General features: G+C 41.5%; 1 protein-coding gene across 1 annotated transcript in view; it reads left to right on the forward strand.

Annotated features, from left to right (window-relative positions):
- Nucleotides 1-11,901, forward strand: part of Mctp2 (multiple C2 and transmembrane domain containing 2) — a 172,322-nt gene extending 160,421 nt beyond the window's left edge. Inside the window, exons 20-22 of the mRNA XM_005357761.2 lie at nt 1,006-1,115; nt 8,163-8,260; nt 10,469-11,901. Of these exons, the coding sequence (XP_005357818.1) occupies nt 1,006-1,115; nt 8,163-8,260; nt 10,469-10,537 (277 nt within the window). The 3' untranslated portion in view covers nt 10,538-11,901. The remainder of the gene's footprint in view (nt 1-1,005; nt 1,116-8,162; nt 8,261-10,468) is intronic.
- Nucleotides 11,902-15,072: the final 3,171 nt, after the last annotated feature.

Genomic DNA, 15,072 nt, shown 5'->3' on the forward strand with positions numbered 1-15,072 from the left:
AATTTATCACTGTTATTGAGGATCTAAACTCAGGTCCTCATACTTAGATAGGTTTACCTACCCAGTCACATTCCCAGCCCTGAATATTGATTATTTACCCAAGTCAGCCTCAAATGTGCTCAACTGTAAAATGTGGCTAGTACCTGAATGGCAGAATTATTAAAAATGCTACAGTTCAAATACATGAACATACGATATGATACTTAACGGCCTGAGGGCTAGCTTATTTTGCTCTCTCTGAGATGATCCAGCCTTTCTCCTAATTTCCTCCAAACAAAGACCACAGGAAAAGTTCTAGGTACTCCTACTGCAAGGAAGTACATCCACATATCCTTTATACATGAAGGCGAAACAAGGGGTAGCAAAGTCTCAGTCCAACCGGAAGCTCGGGAGCAGACAGGTTTTAAGGACTGTGCAGCTCTGCTCATCCTGTGTTCACATCCACAGCCCACGGTCTAGGGCCCCATTTACACACAAAAGCATGAAAACCCACAAATAACTATCTCCCTGTTCTACACATTTCCCAGTCACTGTCTGTTCCCCGGGAGAGAAGGATGAGCTTAGAAATGCCTTAACTAGTGACTCATTTTGAAGAAACTTAGGCACCAAGCCATGATGGCAGGAGACTTAGGCAAGGTGCAGTGTGGAAAGGGTTTTGTTGGAGGTGGGTGGCTCGAGGAAACCAGTGTTGCTGATCTTTTGACAAGTTCAGTGCTAATTCATCTTCATATAGTCTCCTCATTAATATCTCACAGATGCCTCGTAGTATATGCTCTCAAGTTTAGCAGAATGTTATCTTCAAGTTATATCTATTAGAGATACACACACACACACACATACACACACACACAAATACACACACAGAGATTTGTGTGCATACTGTGTTTGAAAGAACCTTTTTAAATTTATCTAATTTTATAGCTATACCAGAAATACACGTGACATGATGACTGGGTGGCAGGTTTCGGCCTCGGATAAACTGACACGAACATGGTTTCTCCACAGCATGTTTAACTGGACGGTGCCCTTCCTTTCCCTGCTGGCCTGTTTGATTCTGGCCATAGCCACGGTGGCTTTGTATTTCATTCCTCTGCGGTATATCGTTCTGCTCTGGGGTAAGTCTGACATGATCCTTTTGCTAGCAGGCAGTTCCAGGTAAGGACAAATTATTCATTTTTAAAGTACGACCATAAATGTTAATCGTGCTCTTGTTACCAATTAAACATGAGATTAAGGAAAACATTTGGGGAATGAAAACTTCCAGGACCTTTCCGCAAAGGCCAGTTGCGTAAGGGCTCAACCTGGATATTTATAAGCCCTGTGCAGAATCACAATCAAATGAAACTGTGATCAGGCTTCCTATTTCCCTTTAGGCTTCCCTGTTGTAAATCCCCTCAACTAATATATGGCAGTGCCCTAGTAACTTTCCAGAAGCACGGTGGTTCAAACGGTAGGCAAATACCTGCATCTTGCCCTTTATAGACAGTAAAAATGGGTCTGGCCACCGCCTCGCTGCTTCTGACACATTTCATTTCCACTGCAGGGAAGAAATAAACTAACCTCATAGTTAAATTCAGAAGCAGTGGGGTGAGGGATGGACATCTGTGACTACCTACGCCGTGGGTGAAAGAGGAGGCGGGTATGGTTTGCAGAGGACCTGGCTTGCCTGCATTAACTTTAGCCACGTGGAGAAAGCAACAAGAAAAATGGTCAGGTTAGCACCCATTTCATGACTAGATTTCACAGTCAAGCAAGCAGCTGGACCAAATGGAAGCCTCTTTGTGAACTCCTACATCTTTGCTGGGATGATGCATACCTACGTCATTGATGGAGAAGCCAGGGGCCTTTGTCTTAGGCCTGTTGCTGAATCCATCCCCCATCCTCATCATTTCCTGGGATCCAGCACATCAAGACATTCAAGGAAGTCCTGAAGACAAGAGACCGCTGGGATGCATTTGCTTGTAAGCAACAGCAGAAAGCCGTAAATGGAGATAAAAGCTGCAGCCTTTTCTAGTGCCATCAAGCAATTCTACCAAGGTGGGGGTGGTGGAGGGAACCTGCTGATGAGAAAAGCCAAAGTGGACATTTGGAGATAAGAGGAGTTATTGGAGAAAGGAAATAACTCGTAAGAATACAGAACAGCAAGAAGTGTGTGTACAGAGGGTAACAAGGTCATTCTCTATATTATTTAGGAGATGGAATTTCTCTTTTTTAACATTTTTATTTATTCTTCTCTCATACCATACAACCTGACCACAATTTCCCCTCCCTCCACTTCTCCCAGAATCATTCCCAGTCCCAATATCCCACCAGAAAAGAACAGGCCTCCCAGTCATATAAACTGAACATGGTATAACAAGATACAATAAGACCAGGCATAAGCTCTCACGTCAAGGCTGGGTGAGGCAGCCCAGTAGGAGGAAAAGGGTCCCCCAAACAGGCAAAAAATCAGAGAACTTCCCACTTTCACTGTCAGGAGTCCCCCCAAAACATCAAGCCAACAATCATAATGTATATTCAGAGGACCTAGTGCAGATGCATGCAGGCTGTGTGATCGCTGCTTCCGTCTCTGTGAGCCCCCATGAGCCCTGCTTAGTTGACTCTGGAGGACGTGTTCTCCTCGTGTCCTAGGAGATGAAATCTAGTAGACGGCTCTCTCCATTGTAGCCAGTCAGAGTAAGAACATATTCTAATTCCCTTTAGTTCAGGCCGTTTTGACTTAAAAATATTAGGCATGAATGAGGACCAAGTGTGAAGTTTGAAACACAGCTGCATTGTATAGCAAGCATAATTTTTTTTTCTTTCTTCATTGTTCATTTTCAAATTCAATTTTCATTTACTGTTTGCACTTAGATGTTATCTTCTAACCAGAAGAGACTGGTAATGATAAGCCTTTGGCTACTGTCTTGTTCACATTGAGTTGAATGCCATGGTCAGCTGTTAAACGTTATACATAGTTGATTATTCTTCTGTGTACCTTTTGTTCGACAACTAAGGCTGAAACAGCCTTTCCTGTATTTCCTCAAGACATGGCTTGCCTGAATCCTATGAATACCCTCATTTCTAGATGTGTAAGTTCCATGTATACTGACACAGTATTTGCCTCTAACCTATACTTGTTCGCCCTTGTCTTTTAAAACTTTAGTAATCACCTGGATTACTAATATATAATACTATATAAAATATGATAAATAATTGTCACACTCCATTTTTAGGGACCGGCAAAGGAAAAGCCAGCCTTGGTCCAGGACAGACATTTCTTTTGCTAATATTTTTGATTCCTGGCTCTCTAATTCAGGGCTGCGGAGGGAGTTCAGATATGAAAGACTACATGGTTCTGTTTTGTCTTCTGAGTGTCGATTTTGGCAATCGGTGCCTCTATTTTCCCAAATCACTTTGACTTCTGATTTTATCTTCTTGTAGCTTAGCAGCTTTCTAACATCTCTTTGCATAAACTTAATAAAAGATTTCTCTACCTGGCTTTCAGTTTGTGGCTGATATTGTTAAACAGCGTGGAATTCTTTCTGCTCTTATTGCCCCAAACAAACCTTTCTAGTCTTTTATTTTGGTTGCTTAGTTCTACATGATAGACAATAGTTGATAATTTATTGACGAATTTACTAATTGGTAATGGAGTCCAAGGCTTAAAACATCAATACATAGTTGCTTGCCTCCTCTCCTTATGCAAAATACACATTGCATTTTGAAATATATTCTGCAGTTCTATTATAATCTCTCCTTCCTCAAGTTAGTTATTAGTTACGAGTTAGGTATTAGTTAGCATAAGCTCAGAGAATACTCCTCTCTTACATGTTCTTTAAAGGACTAAATCCTCTAATGGACTCACACCCTGTCACTTAGAAAAAATTACACATGCACACGCACACACACACACAGATAAACACACGCGCGCATGCGCACCAAAAACGTTCATTGCTCCTTCTAACTTTGTTAAGTTTTCAATGTCTTGTTCTTAAGATTACCCGTTAATTTTTGTTGATTGCCAAGCCAGATGAATTAGTATCAAACACGAATTGATGACTTCATCCCTTTGGAAAAATTAACCAAATTTTATGCCACTAGATTTCATATTTCATACAGTAAAAACTTTTGTAAATGCATTTCAAGCACAGACATGATTTGACATAAACCTATGAAAACAGCTTAACTTCAGAACTCTCAAATTCACCTTGAGGTTTTGACAGGTGAAGCACTGCTCTTGTTCTTTGGCTCTGTAGTGTGTAGTGTAGACATCTGGGTGTAAACACTATGTAAGAAACAGTTGGAAATAGGAACAATTGACTCTGAATGTTCATAGTTGTGTTCTCTAAAAGTGACCTGCTGTGGCACCCACCACTTCTTTATTTTGGAAGCAGGACTTCGGGAATTCTCACCAAGGGTCAGTTATAAAGAAATTCTGAAAGTGTCCTTAGGAAGCTTTTCTACCAGTCTTTGCTAACTTGTAAGATACACACATTTCTGGAAGTCTCTGTGGGACTTTGCTAACCTGTGTGATATATACAGTTCCAGAGGGTCACACAATCTCCACTCTTCAATCTAAGGCCTGCTTTTTGTTCCCTATGAGATGTTTCCCCTAATTACTTTGATTCTTTTCTTTATCATGGTTGTGCCATGATTATCCATTAGTTCTGGTCTCAGACACTTCCGTTGTTGCAAGGTTGATAGAAACTCTTCATGCTACATTTCGAGTCTCTTGTAAGAAGAGATGATGACCTACCCATCTTGTATTTCCATTCAAGAGCATGGTTTCATCACAAGAAAGGAACTCAGGATTTGAGAGGATAAGCGTGGCTTCTCTGATGTAAACTCAACCAAAGTGCTATAGTTGGGACTGTGCACAATGTTCTCAGGTATACTTGATAGGCAGTGACATTTTTTGCCATGTGGTTGTAATTGTGTCACGAAAATACAGAGCAGACACATAATTTCTCCAAGTGATTTCTTTTTCCCTATTGGAGGCCTCAGCGCCATTTACTGATCTGTATGTTGTATGGTCTGGGGCCACTCACCAATAATTTTATTACCAAATGTTATACCCCCAAATTTGACTCTTTTCCCCATCCTTGACTAACAATATTAAGAACAGAGAACTATCTGTATCATTTCAGTTGGAAAAAGAAGAGGTTGTGGTAGCCCATGCTTTTAATCCCATACTTGGGAGGCAGGGGTAGGCAGATTTCTGTAAATCTGAGGCTAACCTGATCTACATGAGCTAGTTCCAGGACATCCAGGGCTACACTGAGAAACCCTGTCTTGAAAAACAAACAAAAACATATCTAGCATTATGAGTAGTATTCACTGGATGAAGATACAAATTCCATGTTTGGATATGTGCTCCCGAAATAGTGCCTATGATTCATAGTGGCACAAAGACCTTTTTTGTCACTGTCTCCCTGGGGTATTACCTAAGTGGCATCTACAGTCCCAATTCCAGTTCTGCCCTATTGTTGGTTGATTGCAGATTAGAACGTCCTTGCCTCTATTACTCAACATGGTTTCTGTCATCAACCCTGGAAACTAGAGGGAAAAATTTTGTTACAAAGATTGCGTTGTTAAAAATCTTGGACCCGGGAGAACTAAGTGATATACCTACAATCGCAGTTAACATGTTAGGAAGCTAGAGCGGGAGGCCAGGTATGCCTGTCCCTTTGCTATTGCCCTGTTGCCCCGTAAAGTTGGCCAAGAGGTCTGTGATGTCCTCTTCATACTTGATCTCACATAATAGACAATTCAGCAGAATACCTGAAATTGTCAAACCTAAGATACCTTAAAAATGAGCTATGCCTCTGAAGCCTGCAAGCTGAATACCTTGTGATTTTTATTCCAAGTGTTTCAAACGTAGTCAGTCTCACTGCATTGTGGACTCCTTCTGCCTTTCTGGGTGCGTCTGAGCCGCTGTGCAGGTTTGTAATCTTCCCAGTGACTAAGAACGCAGTGTTTTGATCGGCTGTGATATTATCCCTGCCTTGCTGTTCGTCGCAAAGGCTCCAGATGCGCACACTATATATAATTAACAATAGAAGATACATCTTTTCTCAATACGTCTTTGTCTCCCTTCATCACTTTGCCTTGTCTGTTTTTCTTTTGCCAAAGAGCCCATGCTACAATTAAATGTCTTTAGAATAACACAGTGAGTGTATTTTAGTTTAAAGGAACGCTGGGGGGGAATTTTAGTTCCAAACACGAAGCTTGCTGTGGGGGTGCAGGGAAGAAAGGCAGAGTGCAGCTTTGACTTGAAGGAAAGGGGGAACATTACTGAGATCCTACCCTCGCCCAACCACCAAGCCACCATTTACTCATGAACAATGGCCTGCTCCCATTTGCAAAGCAGATGTAAATCTGACCCCCCAAAGAAAGGACTGGAGGTTGTCATTGTGTCAGGTACAATGCCATGCAGGAAGTCTAGTCCTTAGATGAAGGCAAAGTCATATTTAATGAACAAAGGGAAACATCAAACCTTTTATGTGATGGGGACTGTTGAACTTGGCTTCTGAGTAGGAGCCATTCAGAGCACAACTAAGCTGAGCTTTCATTCAGCATCATTGGGACAGGCGGGCCTTCAGATACGATCCTTGTTAAACAAGCACCCTGTGGCAAAACTTCAGAAAGCCACCTAGTCTTTCTGCTTCTAAAACTCAACATGAAAAAAAAGGGGGTTGACATTTGGTGAAAAGACTATAGCTTATGAGATCTGGAGAAGGCAGAGGCACCCCAAGGAGCAGAGTAGAAGACAAAAGAAGGATGGGAGGAATCTCTGTCTGCAGAGGAATCCATGTTCTGGGCATGCCCAGAAACTCCATATGCACGGCCAAAGATTGACAAGAGGCTGCATGGTCACTTGGCATCTTGAACATTGAAGCTCATTCTAATGGCTACTGTCCCCATGCGAAGTTGCTTGGACAAACACGTATGGCAGCGTTGCTGTCCGTAAATGAAGTTAGAGACCACAGCACGATAATTTTCCAATAATAACTTTTCACAGTTTCTGCCAGCAACGTGCAATCAACGTGTCAAGCTGTGTTCTGCGAGAAAAGAGGATCCCGGGAAAAGGAGTAGAGGGAGAGCGGTTGCTGGAGTTTCTTTCTATCCACGGAAGCTCCCACCCTCCTCTCTCTGCAGCTGTTTTGTCTGGAGCGTCCGAGCAGGGACTTGTGTTGACTAGTAAAGGGCTTTTCCCATCTGGGACATCTGTCTCCATAGCAGAGGAGGCTCTTAGTCAGTGCTTACCCAAAGAGCCAATTGGTTCCCCCATTTCGGTGCATGTTTCTGCAGTCCTGCTGCTGGGATTGTAATGGGATTTTCACAGCGGAAGAAGGCAGAGTCCCCTTTTCACAGCATGGCCCTCCGTCAGTTCAGGAAAAAGGTTTTGTGAATGATGTCCTGGGACAGCTAGAAGTACAGTGACTGTGTTCACACTAATGTTTAGTTGTGAATGTCTCTCCTTCTCCCACTCAGGCATGTTTTCAAAGATAGATGATAGATAGGTAGGTAGATAGAGATAGAGAATAAATGGATGATAGATAGATAGGTAGATATAGAGAATAAATGGATGATAGATAGATAGGTAGATAGAGATAGAGAATAAATAGATGATAGGTAGATAGAGATGGAGAATAAATAGATGATAGATAGATAGGTAGATAGAGATAGAGAATAAATAGATGATAGATAGGTAGATAGAGATAGAGAATAAATGGATGATAGATAGATAGATAGATAGATAGATAGATAGATAGATAGATAGATAGGTGGGTGGTGAGTGGATGGATGGATGATAGACAGACAGACAGATAATGGATGGACGGATGGATGAATGGACAGATGGACGGATGGACAGACAGACAGACGGATAGATAGATAGATAGATAGATAGATAGATAGATAGATAGATAGATAGATGGATGAACAGATGGACAGACAGACAGAAAGACAGAAAGACAGATAGACAGATAGACAGATAGACAGACAGACAGACAGACAGACAGACAGATAGACAGATAGACAGATAGACAGATAGACAGACAGACAGACAGACAGACAGACAGATAGATAGATGGAGGATGGACATATGGATGGGGAGACAGATAACCGGATAGATGGATAGATATGAACAATAAACACATCATATTTTTGTTTTGTAGGCATAAATAAATTTACTAAGAAGCTTCGAAATCCTTATTCCATCGACAATAATGAGCTGCTGGACTTTCTCTCCAGGGTGCCCTCAGACGTTCAAAAGGTAGGTGATGATTGGTCACCACCCCCAGGGACAGCAGATTGAGTTCTTGCCAGTCCTAGAGATTTGAACGGGCGCATGGCGGTGCTTGTGTGAGTAACTGAAACGAGGACTCAGAAAATCCCTAAAGCATTCTTCCTGGGAGGTGGTGGGGGAGAAGAGCCAGCCCTTCGTCCAAAGGATATGACGACTGGGAAAATTATCCTGCAAAAGAGCTACTTAGGAACGAATCCGGAACTCATACTGAGTAGCTATGGGCTGCAGCATCGGTCCCCTTTTGATGGCTCGCCTCCCTGAAGAGACTGAGATGAGCTCAGAGGAGGCGCCGGAGATCCAGTGCTGAGAGACACTGCTTATTTTCTTAGTTCTCCAGATGGCGGGCATTTTCAGGGAAAGAGGAGACAAGAGGATTATTCTCTTTATTCCTTTCTTGCCCCAATTATCTCTTCAGCCTGCCCTCTATCCTCTTTCCTCTAAAGACTGAGGAATGCTGAGGGCAAAGGCCCTCCGTACGCTGATCCACACAGAAGTGGTGGTGGTGGGAAATCAAATTGGAGATCAATCGCAAGTATTATTCACAGGTAATGCTCACTTAGTCCAGCAGCGTCCCAATTTTGTGGATGCACAGAGATTAACAAAGGCAACGGTGAAAGGAAGTCCCGAAGAATGGCGGCCCCATCCAGGGCCCTGCGAACTTGCCTGCACCAAAGCCAGAGGAAGGCAGGCAGGCTGTCATTTCCACTAATGGAGAAGAGTGACCACTGAATACGTAAAGGGGGATAGCGTGGCATGAAGCATCATCAAGATGATCAAAGGCACAGCCTTTTCTTTTCGGGGAGAACCCCAATTCGAGTATCGATTTTCCTCATGGAGCCAATGTAGCGTAATTGCTTTCCCAGTGTCTTCAGGTGGATTAGAGACACATGGGGCTGGAGGGCTCAAGGGCCCCTCCCCCCTTCATCCACATTTTACAGATGAAAATGGACTCTGTGGTGCTTTAAAAAACCAAAGATAACGAACAAAACAACAACAACAGAAAAAACTTTACGTCATGACATAAACCTGTTCAAATCAGCGAGCATCAAATCTGTTCTGCAGATATATTTATTCTCTAGCTTTACATGGCATAACTGAGAAATAATAGCCTGGCCTTTGTGTGTTCTGCATTTAAGATCGACAGTTATAGTATCTTGTATTATCCTGGGGGACTTTGACGAAACGCAAGATGGGAAGGATATATTTGTCTTTTTGTTTATCTGGTTTTGGCAAAGCATAGGCGAATGTAAGTATAGGTATAACAACCTTGGGGAATTTGGCAGAAATGCTAAGAGTAGGTAGCACATGTGTCCGGTAACATAAATGCATTCTACCCTCAGCCTACCAGAGCTACACATGAAAACACTATGCTTGCAATGTCCCGTCACTTGGGTTACAGTGTGTGAGTTCATACAGCATCTGTGAATAGACATCCCCCATCAATTCCGTCTCCCCGTGGTCCTGGCAACAGCCCTTGGAGTGTTCACCCAGGTATACTTGGTGTATTTACAGAGAGATACATATGATAACAATTTGAAAGAGAGTCCTCCATGCATTAGCATGAGTGCCCCTGTCCCCACCCTTGGTGCCTTTTAACGGCAATGACGGTGTGCCTCTGGGGACTCCCCAAGCGCTCATCTTTATCACAGATGTTCCAGTCATTACATTATAGTCAAGTTAATTTTAAGACATCTACAGAAGTTTGGGGCCTACCACCCATTTCAATATTTTGCCCCCTCTTGGGTAAAATTAATGACAGTAAGAGCCTGAATATTCCCCCATCGTTGTAGTACTTTGAAAGGACTAATACTCAGTAAGCTGTCGTATCATAACATATTATCAACAATCCCAAGAAGTAGTTATTAGGTTATTTACGGTTAAAAGGTGGTATGAGCAAGACCAAGATCAGGGGCAGCAGTTCTGAAGCCCATAGAAGCCCATGCATCCCATTAGAGAAATCTGCTTTTAATACTTTGGTTTCAAGGAATGATGCATGACTTCTGAAAGCCTTCCTGCAATTAATCCCCTCCATGGTCCTGTGTTTAAATAATGATTCATTGCCTTTGAACCTTCCTTCCTTCCTTTGCCTTGCCGTGTCCTCGGGGAGCCATTAACACGCTCTGTGGCGAGCTAGGGTTACCTAACTGCCAGCATCATGTCTATTTGTTTTCACAGGTGCAGTATGCAGAGCTGAAGCTCAGTGGCAGCCACAGCCCACTTCGGAAGAAGCGGAGTACCGTCTAGGGCTCACGCTGACTGAGGATCCCAGGCTCCCGCGTGTAGCTGATCAGACCTCCGTACGGGTTGCTCCAGTGATATGGAGGTGCCCGGAAATGGGTGCTCTGTGCAGCTCTCTCATCATTCTCTACTCTCTTCACATCTACGGATGCACACACACCTGCACATATGTCCCCATGCATGGGTATCCTGATGCCTACACAGTCAGCTCAACAAAAGTCACTAAGTCTAAGACTGTGAGAGTCTCTCATCCATTTGTAGGAAGGACATAAAACAAGGTGTCCACAGAGCTGAACTCTGTCCGTGAGAGCAAACCGGAGACTCGCCTGATTCTAGGATGATGCTGAACTTATTTCAATACCGTCAGCAGATTTTCACTAAGATACAGTAATTTCCGTCTGGAGCTGGTGTGGCTCACAATCACAACAATGAAGAGGCCAAGGCAGGACAGTCGCAAGCTCTGTGCCAGCCCAAGAGTTGTAACATTCCAATCTCTGCTCTGTTACAAAGCTCTGTCATAAAATGCGGCAATCCACAGAGGGGCGGTTCTTTCTGGTCTCACTACCACCCCACCCCCCCGCACTTGTTTCAGATTATTCTGCCACTGTTTATCTATCCAGATGATGTGCATTATAACATGAACATTTAGTGATGTCTAGAACTAACCCAAATATATTGGATTCAGCTGTGATTCCTCAAGTCATGGTCATGATTTTGATGACCCTTCAGTAATGGATGCCAGCCTGGATGGCATTTCAGCTGTTGTTGCCAAGGGGTGTCACCGAAGATCCCAATGAAGAATAAGGATTTAATGATAGTATTTTGTTGCTGTGAAAATGCCATTTCCTCCAATTTCACTTTTTGCTTATTACCAAAACCAGATGTCAATATGCATCCTTGCAGAGATGATGCGGGTTGGGGGAGACTAATTAGTAAATTCAGGAAGTACTTAGGAATAGGAACGTAGGAAGGGACTTACTTAGAGACTTGGTGAAATACAGTCATTTCAGTTACCCGATGTTTTAAACAGACAGTTAACATGCTTTTGGCTGTCTGAATTTGTCTTTTGTTTTTCTGAGGATCAAAATAGGATAAAGACAATACAGTTTCGTCTCAAAGCCCCGTTCATACAAAACAACCACCAAAAAGTCCTCTGTAAATAGCGTGCGTATGAGTCCCGAGCTCCTAACAACTCCATAGCACACCCTGCTAATTTGAAAACAATTAATTTTGTGCATGTTGAAAATGTATACAGATATTATTGTGTTAAAATTATATATAAGCTTTAAAATCTGTATTTCCTTAACGTATACTTACTATGTGTAGGTTTGTATATATATACAGTTATATATTATAAAGAGAAGTTGAAGCGAAAAGATGGAATTTACTTATGTTTACTTCTTTCTTTGTTTCTGCATTGTAACTTAATAACCTTCTAACAAAATGTTTTATGAAAAATGCCAAAGATTCTAAACTTTATCATGTCACGTCTGTTTTTCTTCATATTCTTCTTCCTGGTTTCTTTGTGGCAGAGCCCGATTCCTGCATGATTTGATTTACTTCAAGTTAATGAAGCTGGCTGGAAAAAAGCCTTGAAGAGATTCTAAAAGCCCCAGTAAATCTGTTAGTTGTACATACAATAGCTACTTGAGAACATCTTTGTCTAACCAGTTACTCAATCTTCTGTGTAAACAATACCGCATTGTCTTGTTCCTGTCATCCAGTTTATCATAGTCTGTCATTTAGTAATGACCCAAGGCAGACATCTTTAAGCCGACGTGTGCGATCTGATCAGTCATTGGAATGAAAACTTTTGGGAGCAAAATAACCCCTTATTTATTTAAATGTAGATCCCATCCTTCATGACTGTTCTTTCGCTTTAGAATTTCTAAATGAAATAATTTACCAGACAAGAAGGTATCATTAGTGAGGATTCTTTTCTCTCTAGCCCAAATAGAACTCACAGCATTAAATTTAGGACACAAATGCCAGCTGGTATTTGGGAGCAAGACAGGGCCAACTTCTCCTAAACTTTCTACTGAAGACAATCACTAGTTGATTAAATTGACATTGTGTGTGAGAAAATGAGTGTCTTTTGGAAGATTTATATAATTGTTATAGTTGTACAGGTCTAATCCTTGCAGACTCTGTCTTAGGCCAGGATCTCAGAAAATGATAAATACTATAATTTAATACTTTATTCCATCTTGAGGAAGCACCTGTCACAAACTGTGGGCAGAACTATTGTCCTTGTATGCATGACACCAAAACTATTATGAGTTTCCTTTTTCTTCAACCACTATTTGATACACAAAAGGAAGATTTATTTTAACCCAAGATCTTACCAACTTCTTCAAGATCTTTCTTCTTCTTCCTAAGAATTTTGACAATTTGCACTTCTGGAAAGCAGTCCTATGGCATGTCCAGATTTGTCAGCATGACAGTTTGTATGCTTTGGGACCAGTATTGAATAACACGCATGCTACTAGAATAGAATCACTGCAGTACCACAGCAGTGAATTTGATAGCTGATCACCACTCTAAAAACAGAAGAGACAAATGAAACTAAATTCCCCACACTTCAAGAGTCCAGACATGAGTATTTGGAGCCTCATTCCCTAGTGTCCCCAAATGCCTTACATTGACATCTGGAGCCTAACCCTTAAACACTCACAGCACTTCACACAAAAGACCAGTGTTGTGGGATATTTGTAATCTGTGTGAAAATGTTTTGCTAGGATTGATGTAATAAAAAGCTGAATGGCCAATAGCTGTGGAGGCGGTATAGGTGGGACCTCCTGGGACAAAGAGGACTCCGGGAAGGAAAAGGCAGAGTTGCCAGTCAGCTATGGAGAGAAAATGGGAGGTACAAGATGGAAAAAAGGTAATGCCATGGGACAGAAGAGAGATTTAAAAATATGAGTTAATTTAAGTTATAAGAGCTAGTTAGGAACAAGCCAAAAATATTGGCTGAGCTTTCATAGTTAATAAGAAACCTCCAGGTCATTATTTGGGAGCTGGCTGGTGGGATAGAGAAAGACTCAACTCCTTACTGGCAAGTCTTTAGAACATGAATCTTATTTTAAAACTTACTTAGAAGCAGTACCAAGAGCTCCATTTGACCCCTCAGATTTGATTGAGCCAATACGTGAATTCCATGATAAAAAGACTAAGTAATTTCTCTTTTACTTGCAATAATGTAACTACCATCTGCTTCTCTGAGTGGCATGATTTTTTTCTCTCTCTAGAAGCTTACTCACTGTTTTATCAGAGTGTATTTCAATAAATTATGTATTTGTGTCTTGGTAAATTATTTTGTTAGTGCATCACTGTCTTTCCTATGTTGTTTTGCATGGCATCTGCTTTGTGACTAGCAGGCAGGTAGCATACGTAGTGTGGATACTCAGAATGGAGGTCCAATCACGTCTAGGAAAAGATGGATGATAAGGTGCAAGATATAGCCACATTAGACAGAGTGTGTGAAACCCACTTAATGATCTTGGAGAAATTTGAAAATTGCATATTCATACTATTTGACTTAAAGATAATTAAGTGGAAATACTAAAGTTGTGTGAAGTGTTCACAGTTCTCTTTTTAACCCCTTACTCCCATTTATAGCTCTACCAAAATATCTTAAAGACTTGTCTCCTGGACTTGGGGGCAAGGGTCTTCTTGGATATACTTGATTTAATGTTTGTACTTTTCTCTCATCTCCAAACCCCCAAAATGTAGTCACTCAAGGGTCAATGTGGTCATGTTTCTATCTGGATGGCCATGACCACCTTGCATGCCAACTGTCCGCCATATCCCACATATCATGCCAATGGTGTCAGTGCTGGCAGTCCCAAATGGGCTGGGCTAGTCTTCTTACATATATCCCTTTCACTTGTGATCTCTCCCCCTAGTATTTCTGACTAAGTAAATTCAGTTCTTCAAATCGTTCAAAGTTCTGCTCTGGTGATGTTGCTTTTGTCTTTATGCTATATGAGTTTCTACTTCCTACTGCAGTGTTATGGTGAGAGCATCAGCTGGTGAGTTTGGCCGTGTTAACAGTCCACATCACTTATGAAAACAATCTTGCCATCCTGAAGGCCCTTCATCCAAATTACCTTCCAAATGCCCTGTCTTCAAGCACAAATATCCAATAATTTGAAGATCACGGTTTGAGGGAATGAATTTTAGAGGATTCAACCGAAACATCAAAAAATCTTTACGTCTATTGTAGTTCAAAGCTCCCACAGGCCTTGACCCTGGTATTCTCTCCAGAATACGCCAACATGTAAGTCACTCAGAAACATGGATCTAACAGCACAATCACAGACCATTTGTGTTCGTGTCTTTTCATATGTTGCTATTAGAAAAAAGTAATAATAAGGATAGATTATTATTCATATCCTGGATAATAATTATTACATGAAGTAGAGAGCTTATTTTGTATGATATATATGATTTCTGGCTATGTTAATGTCAAACCATTCAATTATACAATATCTTATATTTGAAGACATTCTTATAAGGCAATAGAAAAAAATGTAATATTT

The sequence above is a fragment of the Microtus ochrogaster genome, chromosome 22, assembly GCF_000317375.1.
Source record: "Microtus ochrogaster isolate Prairie Vole_2 chromosome 22, MicOch1.0, whole genome shotgun sequence".
In the NCBI taxonomy this organism is placed as follows: Eukaryota; Metazoa; Chordata; class Mammalia; order Rodentia; family Cricetidae; genus Microtus; species Microtus ochrogaster.